The 16,914-nt window shown below is 49.5% G+C and overlaps 1 protein-coding gene across 1 annotated transcript; it reads right to left on the reverse strand.

The window, feature by feature from the left end:
* Positions 1 to 7,840: 7,840 nt before the first annotated feature.
* Wdr73 (WD repeat domain 73) lies at positions 7,841 to 15,987 on the reverse strand. The gene is made up of 8 exons (NM_001107525.2): positions 15,900 to 15,987; positions 15,390 to 15,457; positions 15,099 to 15,187; positions 14,702 to 14,790; positions 14,102 to 14,166; positions 9,803 to 9,967; positions 9,163 to 9,528; positions 7,841 to 8,292 (listed from the first exon to the last, which is right to left on the reverse strand). Exons 1-8 carry the CDS (start codon positions 15,938 to 15,940, stop codon positions 8,060 to 8,062), a joined length of 1,116 nt encoding a protein of 371 aa, NP_001100995.1. The 5' UTR covers positions 15,941 to 15,987; the 3' UTR covers positions 7,841 to 8,059.
* Between the last annotated feature and the right edge of the window lie 927 nt (positions 15,988 to 16,914).

Below are 16,914 nucleotides of genomic sequence, written 5' to 3' on the forward strand. Positions count from 1 at the left end.
CCCCAAACCAGCTCAGATGGCTCATGTGTTACAGAGGAAAACAGAACCACAAGCTCCTGATAACGCTTGGATGGATACAGAAGGGAAATGCTTTGAACTGGATTAGAAATCATCTTTTTGGTTTTCTGTTTGTTTCGCCAGCCCAGCTTTGATAGGAAGAGAAGCAGACGGTGGTGATGCCTCAGAACTCAATGGTGAACCGTGTGCTCACAGCCTTTCCTCAAGGGGAGTGGAGACCAGTGTGAGACCAGCTGCTCTGAAATCAGGCTTCTCTCTTCCTCAGGTCACCCTTGACTGCTGGAGCAGGCCCTTTATAACGAACACTCACGCCTCGGTAGTTCCCAAAGAATTTCACCAGTTGTAGGCAGGTCTTTGAAAGTCTGAGGCCAGCCTGGTCTACACAGTGAGGTCCAGGCCAGCCAGGGCTACAAGGCTGAAAAAGGCTTTTGTGCTGCAAAACAATACAAAGACATAAAGAATATAAATAAAATTGATATCACCAAGTAAGAGACCCATGCTTAGTAAGACAACAAACAAATAGAAAGCAATTTTACATCTGGAGGATAAGGAAATCCACACTAATTTTAAAAAAGGCTTTTGGGGCACGGCACTCTCTCTGCTTCCTGATTGCCCGGTGTGAGCTTCTCTGCTCTACCATGCCCTCCCTGCAATGGTAGTTCAAAACCCCTGAAACCGGGAGCCAAAATAGAGCTCTCCTCCCTTAGCTTCACACAAGGCCATGTTTTTCCTTTTTTGTTTTTGTGCTGCTGGGGACGGAACCCGGGGTGTCACCCGTGCTAGGCAAATGTCCCATCACGGGGCTACTCCTCCAGTCATTTTGCTACATTTTCCCAGGAGTTGATGACATTTAGTGAGGCGGCTTTTTATGTCTCCCAGGTGGAGAGGTCACCAGAACATAGAGAAAAGGGACACGTAAAAGAAATAACTTAGAGAATTCCATACATTGAGTCCTACTAGGTAGGCTGTCACTTTCTTTAGGGTCAAACTTAGCATTGGAGTTTCTGTAGTATTCTCTGCACTGCACCTTAGAAAAAAGAATTTATCTATGTGTATGTGTGTGTACATGTCACATGTATGTGCATGCATGCGTGTGCAGGTAAAAGCCATAGAACACATAGGAGAACTGGAGTTACAGGTGGTTGGGATCGGCCTAACATGGGGCCTGGGAACCAAACCCAGGTCCTCTGGAAGAGCAGTCCACGCTGTTCACTGCTGAGCCATCTCTCCAATCCCTGAACAATTCTATGTCAAATTTTCAAATTCATTCCTTTCCTCAATCCTACTGCAAAAGAAACAGAGAGTTGAGTACCGTTCGGCAGGGGAGAGGATGCTTCCTCTTCCCTTCCTACTCCTGCTTTCTTTAAAAAAAATATTTTCCGTCCATTTGTTTTATGTGCCCGAGTGTTTTGCCTGCGTGTATGTACGCGTGGGCTGCGCATGCCTTAGTGCACAAAGATGCCTGAAGAGAGTGTCAGGCTCCTTGGAGCCAGATTAAGAATGACTGTGAACTACCACGTGGGTGCTGGGAATCCAACCCTGCTCTTTAAGAGCAACAAGTGCTGGCCCTCTCTCCAGCCCTCCCCTAGTTCTTGAGCGGAGGTCCTCATGTGTGCTAGTCGCAGGTCTGCCACTCTCTCTGGAGCAGGGAAGACCCGAGCACTGTGGAGTCCCAGTGGATGAATTAACTTTGCTTAGTTTTAAGATTCATGTATTTATTGTGTATACAATATTCTGCCTGCATGAACGTCTGCAGGCCAGAAGAGGGCACCAGATCTCGTTATAGATCGTTATGAGCTAACACGTGGTTGCTGGGAATTGAACTCATGACCTTTGGGAGAACAGCCAGTGCTCTTAATCTCTAAGACATCACTTCAGCCCTTAATCAATTTATTTTTTTTCTGTGTGTAGCTCCTGCAAGCTCTGTACACCAGACTGGCCTCTGCCTCCCAAGTACTGGAGTTAAAGGTGAGGGCTACTTCACACCTGTCAGGGAGAGTGACTAGCAGGTGGTTAAGAGCCTAGCATGGTCTGGTATCAGTTGTTAAGAACAGCCACGGCCTTTGCCTTAGGGTTTCTATGCTCATTTGATTTCTGTTGACATGATAAAATACCATGACCAAAAGCAGTTTGGGGAAGAACAGGTTTATTATTCTTCCAAGTTACAGTCCTTCTCCAAGGGAAGTCAGGGTAGAAACTCAAGCAGGGCAAGACCCTGGTGGCCAGAACTTAAGCAGACATCATGAAGGGGTGCTGCTTACTGCCTGCCCATGAATGGCTTGCTCAGTCTGTCTGCTCTCTTATGGCTCCAGGTGCCGTCTGCCAGGGGTGGCCCCACCCACGGTGAGCTGGGCACCCCCACATCCATCATCAATCAAGAAAATGTCCTCAGGCCAGTATGGTGGGTGCATTTTCCTCAGTTGAAGTTCTCTCTTTCCAAACGACTGGCTTGAGTAACACTGGCCCAGAAAGAGCTGCACAGTCTCGAATGGGGAGAAGTGCCAGGAGGACCAGGAGGAGGAACATAGAGGGCTGCAGAGACCAAGGGGGTTCTGGGACATTTCAGTGAGCTGTATTCCCAAGAAAAGCCCCACCTACCGTCAGAACTGCAGAGGGGACTGTACTGTAGCTGGCTTGCTACAAGTTCTTAGCGCCTGTGCACCCAGGAGCAACCTCATTACTCATTCAAGAGCCTGCAGCCCAACTGCTGCAAAGCCAGGAGAACCAAGCACCTTCTAGGCTGAGACACGCCCAGGGAGTCTTCCCGGGTGCATGCTGACATATTTGATGCCTTAGAGGTGATGGGAAGTCTTCTTTGCCACAGAAGGGGCTCCCAGGGAGCAGCACCAGGGGTGAACAGGGTATGGAAAGAGCGTCAGAGGAGTCATAAGGAGAGCCCAGAGGCTGGCGCCCAACCTTTGGGTACCAGGGATGATCTCAACAGTAAGCTCTCCTCTCCAGGGTGCTGGGAACGGTAAGAGATTCAACTCCAAGGGCAGAATTAGGGGCTGCGAGCTGCTAGTCAGGATTTCCATCTTGTCTTCCTCAGGGGAGAAGATTTGGGGAAATATTTACCTCCACAGCTCAACCAAGCTCTCCACACAACTACAAGTGCAGGGCGACTCACGAAGACCATGGAAGGGGTTTCCACGGCTCCATAGCTAAGGTGTCTTCCTGTCTGCTTCTAACGGACACGGAGCAGAAGGGAAGAGCCTCCCAGGCTCTTAAACCTTGTCTGTTGAAAGCACCATTCTCATGGACTGTGGTCTTTGTCATTTTAGAATTCAAGAAGTTCTTTGAGTTTAAGAATTTAGGGCATGGGCTGGAGAGATGGCTCAGCGGTTAGAGCACCCTACTGCTCTTCCAGAGGTCCTGAGTTCAATTCCCAGAAACCACATGGTGGCTCACAACCATCTGTAAAGAGATCCGATGCCCTCTTCTGGTGTATCTGAAGACAGCTACAGTGTACTTATATATAATAAATGAATAAATCTTAAAAAAAAAAAAGAACTTTCTAAAGAATTTAGGGCTGAGGAGATGACTCAGTGGGTAAAACACCAGCGAGCTGGGTGTACATAGTGGGGGAGAAAAAAGAACACAGAAAGTCTGTCTCAAATAAGACAGATGGTGAGGGCTGCCACTGAGGTTTCCTCTGACCTCCACATGTGCCCTGTGCATGATTGCATGCAGGTGTACACACAGACATTTTTTAAAGAGCTGGAGAGAACTCAGAGGGAGGAGAGCTTGCTTGCAAACATGTGGCCCTGAGTTTGATCCCCAGGCACAGTGTATGCATCTGTAATCCCACTGTCCCTTCAGCTTGGTGGGGGCAAACCGGAGGATCCCAGAAGCTCAAGGGTCAGGTGGTCTGATTATACAGCAGTGAACCAGAAGAGAGCCTTCCTCAAACACAGTGGAAGATGGGGACCAATACTCAGTTTCCTCTGACCTCCACACGCATGCTTTAGCATGTACACATATAACACACACATCTTACAAATCAATGATATGTAAATTGGGTTACAAGATGTCTTCACACTACTTTTTATTTTGAGACAGGACTTCACTCTGTATCCCTGACTGGCCCAGCACTCGGTGTGTAGACCAGAGATCCATGTGCTGGGATTAAAGCTTAGGCCACCAGGCTGGACTCTCAGACTACGTTAGAAAGCTTCATACCTACACACTCCTGGAACTTGGTGCTGGACACATGGGAAGTGCTCAGTGAGTGCTGACAGAAGCGCCTGTCCCCTGAGAAATTAGCTCTGCTCAGTTTCTTCTTTCCAGGCCAGTGCTTTCACTGGACTTGCAGCCTTCCAGACTGCAGAGCACCTGTTTGGAGATCATTTTCAAAGGAATATTCCAGAAATCAAGCTGCAACTTTTGTTTCTTCCAAGGACAGGAAACAAAAATGGCATAGATTATTTTAGAATGCCTTTTAAAGATTTTTTTTTTTGTAGAATTACTTATTTATGCACATGAGTACACTGCCGCTGTCTTCAGACACATCAGAAGAGGACATAGATCTCATTACAGATGGTTGTGACTCACCATGTGGTTGCTGGGAATTGAACTCAGGACCTCTGGAAGACAGTTAGTGCTCTTAGCCACTGAGCTATCTTTCCAGCCCCCTTTTAAAGAATTTTTTAAAAAATTATTTGTGTATGTGTGCACACAGGTGCCTGCAGAGGGCAGAAGAGGACAGTGGGTCTCCCTGGAGTGAGCTACAGACAGGTGTGGGGGCTGGGAACTGAGGTCCAGTCCTCTCCCAGAGCATCAGGAGCTCCTAACCTCTGAACCATCTCTCCAGCCCTGAAATGTTTTACTTTTAATCATCCAAACCTAAGATTCCTTATCTATCAGACAATAATGCCCCTTCTCCCACCTAACGCTGGCCTCAGTGTCCTTGCTGAGTCCCTGCTACTATGACTGCTGTAGGTACCCTGAGTGGTCACTTGTAACATTTGTCCTCTGGGTTGGTTCATCTCCTAGGATTCATTTGCCCAAGTCCAAGGATAGCCTTGGGCAGAGGGAGCGCCATGTGCTTGACCAGCTGGGTTCTGCTCCCTGTGTCAAGTGCACGCATGCGTCTGCATGCTCACTCTTCCTGCTGCCTGGCACAATCCAGTATCACCCCCAACCCCCTGCACGCATCACTGACAGGCCCCAAGCCCACTTCCTCAGGTGTAGTCCCATTACTCCTGGGGTTGGGACTCTGACTTTCCCAGTGATGTCCCCTCTGCCTGAACACAGGATATAACTCAACTGTCACCTTCCCTGAGTGAGCCTACTCTCACCAAGCACATATGTGAACGGACCCATGCTGCAGGGCGTGCGTCCCCTTCCTAAGCGAGGCCCTATGTATCTAGTTCAGTATCTCATCTTAGCACCTAGGCTGGCACAACGAGGCATTCAGGAACGTCTGGAGATGGCTAAGTGAGACAGATGGAGCCTACAGCATCACTGTTTCTGCAGCTGCCTCCTTCTCATTCCTCCAAATCCAGCCCTTCCCCCTTCTCTGGGACAGAGCTGACAGAAAGCATGTGGTAGCCTGCTAGTCTCACTCCCACCAGTGAGCATGCCTAGCCCGGCCCCCTTTTTCTAGAGGGAAGAAAACACTGAATTCTAGCTAGCTTCTGTCAGTGCTTTCCTGACTCCCAGCACTTTGACCAGGCTAGGCTAGGACATAAGATACGGAACTAACACTCCTCACAAAAAAAAAAAAAAAAAGAAAAAAAAAGAAAGAAAGAAAAAAAAGAAAAGAGAAGAAAAGAAACACTGCACCTCAGAGAACAAGACATTCCCTTTATTCTCTGGCTCCCACTGAGCGAGCGACAGTGTTAGTCCTAACTCTACTATCCTGACTTGAGGGATGGCCCCTTACAACTGTCTCACAGCCCTGGCCTTCTCATTCAGCTAATGGTCTCCCCCTTCACAGCCCCACCACTGCTGCCCTGGGGCATGGTTGCCTTTCCTCAGCTCATCTGAAGGGAAGTTTGCCTTGCCTCTGTGAACCTTTGAACTTGTCCTCTGTCATTCTGTAGCAGTCGGCTCTCTTTGTGGAACCCGGCTCTGGCCAGACAAGAAACCTGCAGCTCTTACCTGGAGGCCTCTGGCCTTGAGACTTCCTGCAGCTGTGCACCCATCTCTCCTTCCTTCACTTCCTCCGCAGCACTAAACCAGCTCAGTCGCCTGGCGTGGGTTTGCTTTTCCTGGTCGGACCCTGGCTGATACGTTTCAACAGAGCACCTTCTCCCTCCACAACCAACTTCTGAATTACTCACGAAGCTTCCACATGCTGAAGCCCTGGAGCTCAGCCAGCGGCTGTTGGTAACCGGGATCTCAGGGGAACAAGAGCTCTGCTTTGTAACATTTGCCAGTTCCTGAGATGTAAATACTCCCACCAAGGCCGATTTCAAGCTGTCAATGTGTCACCACTGAGCATGGGTGGTGGGAGAGCCAGGGGATGAGCTTTAGGAGGGGTGGGGATGACTGAGAAACTTCCGAAACTCTGAGCGAGATCCTGTCGTGAAACGGCAATTCTCACAGCTCTCCAAAACCAACCTTTATCAACCTCACTGCTAAATTATCAAGTAATTCTTTCCCCTGTTGGTCTCAGTGTCACACACTGGGATCCTACCTACTCAGGAAGCTGAGGGAGGAGGGGCATAGCGCCTGAGAAAGGGAAGAGAATCTATCTGTGTCTACATCTTTGGGGAATGGCTTCAGGAGGCTTGCACGCTCAAGGTCAATCTGATTCTATATCTCAAAAATAATAAAATACAAATAAATAAATCTTACTTTAAAAAGTTGTTAGGCGGGCTGGAGAGATGGCTCAGAGGTTAAGAGCACTGTCTGCTCTTCCAGAAGTCCTGAGTTCAATTCCCAGCAACCACATGGTGGCTCACAGCCATCTATAATCAGGTCTGGTGCCCTCTTTTGGCCTGCAAGCATACATGCAGGCAGAAAGCTGTATGATATATACATAATAAATAAATAAATAAATGTTTAAAAAAAGTTAAAAAAAAAAGCTGTTAGGCTTTTCTTTAAAGATTTATTTATTATATATAAGTACACTGAAGCTGTCTTCAGATACACCAGAAGAGGGCATCAGATCTCATTACAGATGGTTGTGAGCCACCATGTGGTTGCTGGGGATTGAACTCAGGACCTCTGGAAGAGCAGCCAGTGCTCTTAACCACTGAGCCATCTCTCCAGCCCTGTTAGGTTTTTCTTATCCACAAATGTTTTTTAAGTGCTGTGGTAGGAAGACTGTACCCCTTGCAAATTCATCCATTGAAGTCCCAACCACCAGAAAGACTAAGTTAAATAAGGTCATAAGGATGGGACCTGTATCCAACAGTGAGGAAGACAGAGCTCACTCCTGTCACACAGAGCAGTCACGTGTGCACGAGGAAAGCAAGGTGCATCCTTTAGCCAAGCAAACAGGCCTCAGAACAAATCCAACTTCCTAGCGCGCGCACACACGCACACGCACACGCGCACACACACACACACACACACACACACACACACACACACACACACACTCACGAGGAAACACTAAAAGAAACCAGTTGGGACATAACTCAGTATAGTAGGCCCTGGGTTCAATCCCATGGACAAACGCTAAGTAAATTGTTATTTGCTTCTTACTGGTATTCTTTTCAATGTTTATTGGCCCTGAGGCATTGATTCCTTCTGTGAAAAAGTTCACACCCATATTCACACTCTAGCTCTCCTGATTCTCACCATGATGCTGTGAAGACAGGAACACAGTCTGCTGATAGACTTGGACAGGCAAGGCTCCTAGAGACAATGGTCGCTTCCAGACATTTATGCCATTATTCTCAGGTAATTTTCTTGTGACGCTCCCCACAGTACTAGGTGGTAGTTACTACACCTTCATTTTACAGATAAGAACAACGGAAGGCCAGGCTAGCTTGCCTGAAGCCAATGGCTGTGGTAGACCTGTGGTCACTCAGAGTCCTCATCAGCCTCTCAGGCAGCTCCTCTTGTCAGATGAGAGAAGCTGCTGCTGTCAGGAGGCCTGGAGGTCAACCCAGTCCCACACATGCAGAGCGGCATCGCTTGCTGCTGACAGCAAAGTTCTGGGTTTGCTTGGGTGCCAGGTATGGGTGGTGACCAGAGGAGCAGACTCGACCTCATTCCCATCCAGGAAGATGTGGCCTTTGTGGATGAAAAGAGCCTCCACCTGGGTTTTCTTTCCATCCCATGATGTGACATCATAGATTTGCACCGTCCCATCAAAGCCTGGAGAAGACCGAGGAAAGAAAGCTGCAACCCTACTCTTTCTCGGAGGACTTACCGTCACACTGACACTCAGAGGTTACCCACAGAGAAAGCTGCACTGCACCCGTGTGGGGATGTCTCCATGAGAGCTGTGGATACTCATCAGTGTGTAGAACGTCCAGCTTTGCTACACAGGTTCTGGGGATCAAGCTTAGGTCCCCGCTTGCACGGCAAGCTTCACCGAGCTACACCTCAACTTCTGTCTGTGACATCTTTATCCCCATGACAGCATCTCCACAGGAAACGGAGGCAGCAGAAGCTTTCAAGTTGCTCCAGATCCCAATCCCTCCACCCCTGCTCCTGGAGGAAGCCTTGTCTCTCTTCAGTGTTGCTCTCTTGTCCACCTGTCCCTAACCCACCCTGTTCTCCCTGGCACTGTTTCTCCTGTCCTCTGGATCCTGGAAGTTCCCCTTTGTGTTTGCAACTGACCTTTCTCACTGGCTCCTGGATGTCCCCACTGAACACACCCTCACCACGAGAATCCCCAGGTTCCAGGAACCTCTTGTCATAGTTAAAGCTAAAAAACCAAGCAACAAACAGCTCACTGAGATGCTGTGGGTGCGGCCTCTGGCTGTTCCAGACCTTACTGTCTACAAGTCTCTCAACACACCTGGACCTCTGCGAGGCTTGTAAGAGCCACTGCTGGTTGCTGTAAGTTCAGTGGTCAGCATGGGTGGGGCCTGCCTTGAGGACTCCAAAGCTCACAGTTGGCATTCTGACAGGCAACCTAAAACTTCTGGAGCCAGGTTAACTACGGGGCTACAGGTTCCTTCCCGAGCACCTACCTACCGTCTCTGGGAGAGAGCAGTGGAGTAAGTTTCTCAACCGTACCTGAAATAGCCAAGCAGTTGTCCAGGCCTGGAGCCCAGGTCACCCGCAGCAGCTCTGGGTCAGGGCTGGACTTGAACACTGGGCACTGGGCTGAGCTCACAGGATCACGGAGATTCCGGGGGTCAAGGAGACAGAGCTGCCCATCTGAGCCAAGGCTGGCAATGCAGGGCCCAGGGCCTTGGCCCTTGCTCCTAACTTCTGCACACCATCTCTCTCCACTAGAGCCAGCGCGGGGGCTGACAGTCTCCAATGGCGCCCACTTCTGGCGGGTGTCCACAAGCCCCAGGCGACCTGAGGTGCCACAGAAAGCAAAGGTATCTGCATCTAGGACTTGAAGGCTGCTCAGGGACTCACTGTCGGTTGTATCTACAAGACAGAGGGCAAAAAAGAAAAGGTGCTGGTGTCAGGTGGGCCTGGCAGGCGGCAGGGCCAGAGGACCGTGCCAGGCCTCCTGTTCATATCCTTCCCTCATCTTGCCAGGCTACTCTGCTGGTGGCTGCGGGGCCTGAAGGCCAGGGCTGGCATCGTGTGCTCCAGGTTTCCCCCGTGCCTGGCACAGAAATCTTGAGCGGGGTCTCATAGTGGCCGAGCCTGGCTAGGGGACAGAGCTGGCTGAGGAGCCAGCAAGGGCACAGTGTACCTGAGCTGTATGTGATCTTCCGGGATTCTACATCCACAGTCCTCAGGCCGCTGAGCCGCGCCCCATGGAGGATCCCAGGCGCCGCAGAGCAGAAGATAGAGACCCGAGGCCAGAGACTCTCCTCTTTGTCCTGCACATCAATGGTACTGACAGCTTCAATGACATCTGCAGCAAAGGGGAAGAGGTCAGAAGGCAGAATGTCAGTGGGGGTGGCTGGTCAGAAACCTTCCCTGACATTTAGAAGGTCAGGAGAGAGGGAGCTAAGGGCTGGCGAGCCAGTGCTGACACAAAGGCACTCTGGGTTTTGTTCACATATCTGAAGCTGCCAGATCCCTCTCCTGTCCTCATAAACTATCTTAGGAACTGCTTTGCAGATGGGAGACAATGCGTCACTGCAGCCATCTTGAAATCACAGGTCCTGACATATCTGATGAAGAATAGAGAGGAAAAGGAAGGGAAAAGACACACTGCTGATGTCAGTCACATCTACAGTGAAATGTGACAAGCACTGAGTTCACGAACCAGTTCTGGTTCTTCCAAAATATGCTCCGTGACCTCACGGCTTCATGGCTGCCAGACCTGGCAGCTCCCAGCTGCGCTGCAGACGTCACAGATGTCACAGATAAAAATGGGAAACCAGGAAGGGCCACCTCTCAAACAAAATGCAACAAAGATGCATTTTCAAGTAAAGTTTTAGTTCAGTTTTCATCTTTAAATACCACTCACTTTGATTATTACCGTATGTGTGTGTGGTGTACCATGAAGCCTGAGAGAAGGTCAGAGAACAACTTGCAGGAAGTCAGTTCTTTGTGTCCACTGTGGGTTCTGGGATTGAATTTAGATCGCCAGATGGTCAGGCTTGGCACAAGCGCCTTTGCGTGCTGAGCCATCTTGCTGGACTTTTCCTTTTCTTTTCCTTCCTTCCTTCCTTCCTTCCTTCCTTTTTTTTTGGTTCTTTTTTTCGGAGCTGGGGACCGAACCCAGGGCCTTGCGCTTCCTAGGCAAGCGCTCTACCACTGAGCTAAATCCCCAACCCCTCTTCCTTTTTTTGAGACAGGGTCCTGATGTGTAGCCCAGACTGGCCTCAAACCCTTCATCCTCCTGTCTCTGTCTCCAAGTACTGGAACGAAATGCATTAGTTTTTGTGTGGTTCTCATTTCTGTGGTTCACTGTGTCTCAGGCTCAGGAGGCGAGGTGAGCTAACTGTTCCTAGTCTCCATGCTCTGTATCATTTGTTTTTTTTCTTTTTCTTTTGAGCTTTTGGAGATAAGTCTCACTATGTAGACCAGGCTGGCCTCAAACTCACAGAGGTCCACCTGCCTCTGTCTCCCAAGTGCTGACTCATTTGATACCTCCCTTGCTGTCTCTTGAACAATTTGGAACAAGTATCTGCTGCACAAACTACTGAAAAGGGAGATCTCTTTTTCTGCTTTGTATTTTTGTCCCCAAAACAACTCACTACTCCATGTCCGCACGTGTGGAGACGAAGCTCTGTGTGCCTTTTTAGTTCTAAAAGACAGGCCTTGGTGAGACAGTGGGTGGCTGGTGTGAGAGGTGCTAAAAGGCTGAACGGGAGTGTGTTCCCTCCAGACAGTTCACACCAGATGCAGGGACTGCTGGGCTCCCATAGTGCCCTCGGGGCATCCCATCCTGCCTTTCAACGCCAGCTGAGAAGCACGAGCAGCAGACACAACAGCTGAGCCTGGGGCCATTAGCTGGTCTCTAGGGAGCACGGGAAGGCTGCTCTCCTGGGCCATACTTCCCTGACTCTCTCACACTGATCCCAAGGAGCCTAGAGCTCCAGGACCTGCTGCTCTGAGCTGGGAGAGACTTTTCAGCTGCTGCAAGGAAGGAAACCTATTTCAAAGATTGAGCATTAGCAGGGCCAGAACTACGGTTCAATGGCAGAGCACTGGCCTGACTTAGCTGAGGCTTGGATGACCTCTCCACCCAGTACCACAATAACTGCGCACACACACAAAGCAAGTCCAGCCTCTCTCTCCACTCAGTACAGAGTATATCCTCTAGAAAATCCCCACCTAGTATACCAAACCCCCACGTTAGGATGCTCTAAGAGCCAGGAGAGGGGGTACACAATGGGAGACGGAGACCAACCTGGCTACACAGTAACTTCCAGGACAGCCCTGATTATATAGACAGACCCTGCCTCAACAAAACAAAACAAAACAAAACAAAACAAAACAAAACAGCAAGACACCACCACCATACACCAAAGAGAAGAAAACCACCAAACTGGGACACATTATCAGCAAATATATCTAATAAAGAACGTGTACCCAGCACATATAATGTTTATAACACAAATAAGTGAGGGGCTTCACAACCACACGAAGCATGATCAGTGGGAAATGCAAACACAATACCACACCCGTCAGCGTAGCCTCACAAAAAAGCCAGGGTTAGGGACAAGGTTTAACCCCTAGGCACTCAGATCTGACGGCGACAGATGTCAGCAAGCACACGGAAAACGGTGACTTTGCACACTGCTAGTGGGACATAAATGAAACCATTTTGTAAAAGTGTGTGTGTGTGTGTGTGTGTGCGCGCGCATGTGTGTGTGCATGGCTAAGGGGGTCCCAGGGCAGAGAGGGCAGAGGACTGTGAGCTACCCAACAAGCAAATGTGCTGGGAACCAAAGCCCCGTCCTCTGTAACGGCAGGAAGTGCTCTTTACCACTGAGCCACCTCTCTAGTCTACTTTTAATTTCTCAGAAACAAAACAAAATCTTATAAATTTACCACATAATTCAGTAATATATGTCCACATAAAGATTTATACAGGCTGGAGAGATGGCTCAGTGGTTAAGAGCACTGACTGCTCTTCCAGAGGTCCTGAGTTCAATTCCCAGGAACCACACAGTGGCTCACAATCATCTGTAATGAGATCTGATGCCCTCTTCTGGTGTGTCTGAAGGCAGTGTACTCATATATAATAAATTAAAATAAATAAATAAATAAAAGATTTGTACATTGGGGCTGGAAGGGACAGAAAACAAGGTGCCACACTAAGGGCACAGCATCAGCAGTGAAAGGGAACAAATGACTGCTGTGTGCTTTATCACGGACAGTCTTAAAAAGCTTCTGCCAAGGGACAGAGGCTGGGTACAAGAGAGGGTCAGCTGGTAAGATGGTCTTCAGAACAGGCAAATCCATGACAGAGGAGATAAGATTAATAACCGGGGCACGGTGTGACAGCGAGATTAATAGTAAACAGCCTGACAGATCTTTATGGGAACAATAAAAATGTTCTAAGATTGATTTCTAGGGATGGCTGCAAAACTTGGCAAATTATCTTTAAAAATCACTGACCTGTGCACTCAAAATGGACGACTCATTTGGTAGGTGAAGCATACCCCATCACCCCATTAAAACAGCAGCAACAGGCCGGGGGTGTGTGGGGGTGGGTGGTGGGGGTGGTGACTGCCTTTAACCCCAGCTTTTAATAGGGAGGCAGAGGCAGGCAGGTCTCTGAGGCCAGCCTGGTCTACTCTAGCGAGTTCCAGGACACCCAGGGCCACACAGAGAAACCCTGCCTTGAAAATCAAAACAAAACAAAACAAAAAATCAACAACAAAAACCTTCCCCATGTATAGGTAAGTGAACAACCACACAGACAAGTCCTGAGAGAGCAGTGGTCAGGGATGAGCCTCACAGCAGCCTGTGCAGCAAGGAAGCCTGGGAGAAGTGAGAGCTGCTGGCTCCGTGGAGGCTCTGTGGAGGCAGGGGTCCTCCAGTGGGATGAACGGCTGCATCAGGCAAGAGGGCCTGCAGTCCCACTGCTAGTCCCCACAGGGGGACTTCCTAACTCTGACAAGGGACAGCCAACACTTCCTGCTCTTTCTCTGTGCCCCTTGGGCAGTGGTGTGATCTCTGGGTAAGACAGTGAGCGTCTTGCGCACTTGCGACTTCCCTTCCCCAGAACTAGCACTCTGTAAGAGGAGGGACCTCCTCCATGTCGCCTGCTCCATGCTGAGTGCTCCTGAGTGGCTCAGGCTCAGCCCTTCCTCTGCCCACACCCAGCAGAGAGGCCCTGGCTCTCTAGGTGCTCTACCAGCAGCTGGGGAGGTAAACTGGACTCCTGGAGGAAGTTCAAAGAAGTCCCATTAGGCCTGTCTGCTACACTGTGCATGCTAACTCATCTTTGTTGCACGTAGTAGACAGAAACTGTGATGTCCCCTGTCCCCTCCCTTAAGTGCTTTTTCATTGGCTCAGCTAAGAGACAGGAGTGTGTGAGCCATTTTCCTAAAACCTCACCTTCTGACAAGCGAGCTTCACTTACCGTTGTCTTCTCTAATTTGCCACACTTGTATGTAACACCCTGGAAGCCCACTGGTCACCAGCAACCTGTTCCAAAGGGATGGAAAATTGTAAATCCACACTGGAAATTTGCCCTCACCCCAACAGCCTTTCCTGTCCAGCCCACTCAGGAGCCCCGGGACCAGCCGTCTTCATTCAACAGATGAGCAGGCTCCTGCTTTAGGGACAGGATCACAGCTCAGAGAGAGCCACAGACTGAGCCCAGGCTGCCACAGGTCACGATGGTCCCCTAGAAAGGACACACGTAGGAAGCCTGAACACAGAACCACGACTAAAAGCTGAAGTACAGGGGTCTGTCAGCTCTCGGACAAGCTTCAGAGTACTTTTCCACTCTGTATCTGGTCCCCGGAGCATCCCCATAGACTTGGAGGCTCCACTAATCGAAATGGCTGCTGAGCTAACGATTTCCTCAGATGCTACATCTGTGTGTGACAGCACCACCATGTATACCCACCCATGTCTGTACACTGAGAGGAGGGCATGCGGATAAAAAGACAGACCCTGCAGAGTATCTCCTGTCATCACCAGAGAACCGAAAGTCTGGGACACAGACTGGTCATACCTGGTATCTGGCACGTGCTTTAGGTCAAAGACAGCTCTGTCTGAGAATCCTCCGTGGCGTACTTTGAAGTCCCTCTCTGGGTATAAGCCCTAAAATGAAAGGGCAGAGCAGTCAGACAGCACCAACTCTCCTGTCCTTTTTGGCTTTTCTAGGCAGAGTCTCTGTGTAGCCCTGGTTGTCCTGGAACCCACGCTGTAGACCAGGCTGGCCTTGAACTCAGAGATCCACCTGCCTCTGCCTCCCCAGTGCAGGGATTAAAGGTGCGCACCACCGCCCGGCTTCTTCTGTGGACTTGAAAGGCAGACCCAGGTACTTGTCAGACATAGTGGGTATAACAGGCACTCCAGAAATCCACAGTAAACCGACACATAAATCAGCTTCTCTATATTTAAGTTACCTGGTTTTCCTTTACAGAGAGTCTTAGAGGTAGAATCAAATGAAGAATCTCATTTTTTTTCAAACTTTCATAACCAGCAACAAAGACTCCTGAGGAAACAAAACAGTAACTATGACAAAGTGTTAGAAATACCGTGGATCATGGGTGGATTCATAAATTCCCCCAAAGGATAAATACCTTCCCCATTCTCTGAGCAGCCTTGTGTCAGGGCACGGAAGTTGAATGGGTCTCTCTAAAGGTTCGGCCCGAGGCAGAAACCCACCTCTTTTAGTGGCAGGCGAGGTATATTACCTTTTTCACCAACCCATTCAAGAACTCGAGTGGCTCCTGAGAGGTCAAATGCATGGAAGTCTTGGTACCTGCAGGACAGGGAAAGAAAAATCACAGCTAACCAAGAGATTGCTGAAGGATTGGTGGAACGAGGCTCTGGAGTTAGGTAGACATGGGGCTGGATCTTTTTTTCCTGCATTTTAGAGGCCAGGATGACCATAAGGAACCGAGACTTGGTTCCTCACCTGTGGAACTCCCACAAAGTTGATTTCCCCAAGTTGAGATGATCAGTAAGAGAATCTGTGTTCAAGTTAATCTAGAGGCCGGCATAAGGTAACGGGTCATGTGTGTTTTACCCGCTCTCACAAGCACGGATCTGGCCACATTACTTGCTTACAAAGGACCGAGGGTCCCAGAGCTAGAACCGGAGATCAGGACCTCCATCCGTCCGTGCCTGGGCACTGCCCGCGAGCCCGCGACGGCCCGCGCCCTCCCCCATTGCCCATCAGACCCGCCCACGACCCGATTTACAAGCGCAAAGACTCCACGAGCCAGTCCTCTGCGAGCTCCATAGCAACTGTGGCTTCCGTCGCTTCACTTCCGCCAGCCAGACTTCCTGGATAGGCGCGCGTTCTCGCGAGGAGAGGGCGTGGTCTTCCGCCTTGCTGGTTCGTGAGCGCTCAGAGCTGCGCGAAGCCTTGATGTTTCTTAGGCTCTGTGTGCAGAGTCCGGATGAAAACGAGGCAAAAAACCCCCCAGATTCATCGATGTCAGCTACAAGCAGGATCGGAGACATCAAATATACCTCTGTATATTTAGGGTCAAGTTGTGCAAAGAGCTGTCAATGTCCCAAAGCCAGGTACAATACAGACTTAACTGGAACTTCAGGTGAACAGTTAATTTAAAAGTTTGCGTGAATATGTCCGTGCAGGATACTTTAGGATTTTCTTTTTAAATGAAAGGAATCTTGTTGGGCTGGGGATGTAGTTCAGCTGCTAGAGTGCTTGCCTAGCGTGCACGGAGTTAGCTCTCCAGTACCACAGTCAAACAAACAAACAAAAAACCCAGTATGGTGGCACAGGACTGTAATTCCAGGACTCAGGGGATAGAGGCAGGATCAGAAGCATTAGGTCATCATCTGCTACATAGGGAATTTAAATTCAGTCTACGTTAAACAAGACTCTATCAATAAAGTATCTGACATTCCAATTTAATTTTTATTTGATAACTTTGGCAATATGTATGGAGGACTCTGCATCCAGAGAATAAGAACACAGCAGGGCTGGAGTCCAGCATGATTCTCTCTGGTATGCACCAGGTACCTCAATAAAGTTTTCCATGGGGCCAGTGTAGCGTAGTGTAGGTAGCCTCCCGTTGCAGGGGAAGACTTTGTAGCAGAACTCATGGGTGGCAATGGTCAGTGCAGCCAACACAATACCTGGTTGCTGAGAGTTGGCAACCACTCATTGTCTGGCTGGTGCCAGGGTGAGAGGTGATGGGGCTTTCCCAAGACCACCTCTCTGAACATTCCACCCTCCAGAGAGCC

Source organism: Rattus norvegicus, chromosome 1 (assembly GCF_036323735.1).
Source record: "Rattus norvegicus strain BN/NHsdMcwi chromosome 1, GRCr8, whole genome shotgun sequence".
NCBI lineage: Eukaryota > Metazoa > Chordata > Mammalia > Rodentia > Muridae > Rattus > Rattus norvegicus.

Bases quoted from the DNA above. Each gene is read 5' to 3' on its own strand.
- Wdr73 (NM_001107525.2), bottom strand. From the start codon at position 15,940: ATGGAGCTCGCAGAGGACTGGCTCGTGGAGTCTTTGCGCTT. The intron at 15,458-15,899 runs GTAAATCGGGTC...CCTGTCCTGCAG, and splicing joins CTCGTGGAGTCTTTGCGCTT to GTACCAAGACTTCCATGCAT. The intron at 8,293-9,162 runs GTACGGTTGAGA...GGTCTTCTCCAG, and splicing joins CAACTGCTTGGCTATTTCAG to GCTTTGATGGGACGGTGCAA.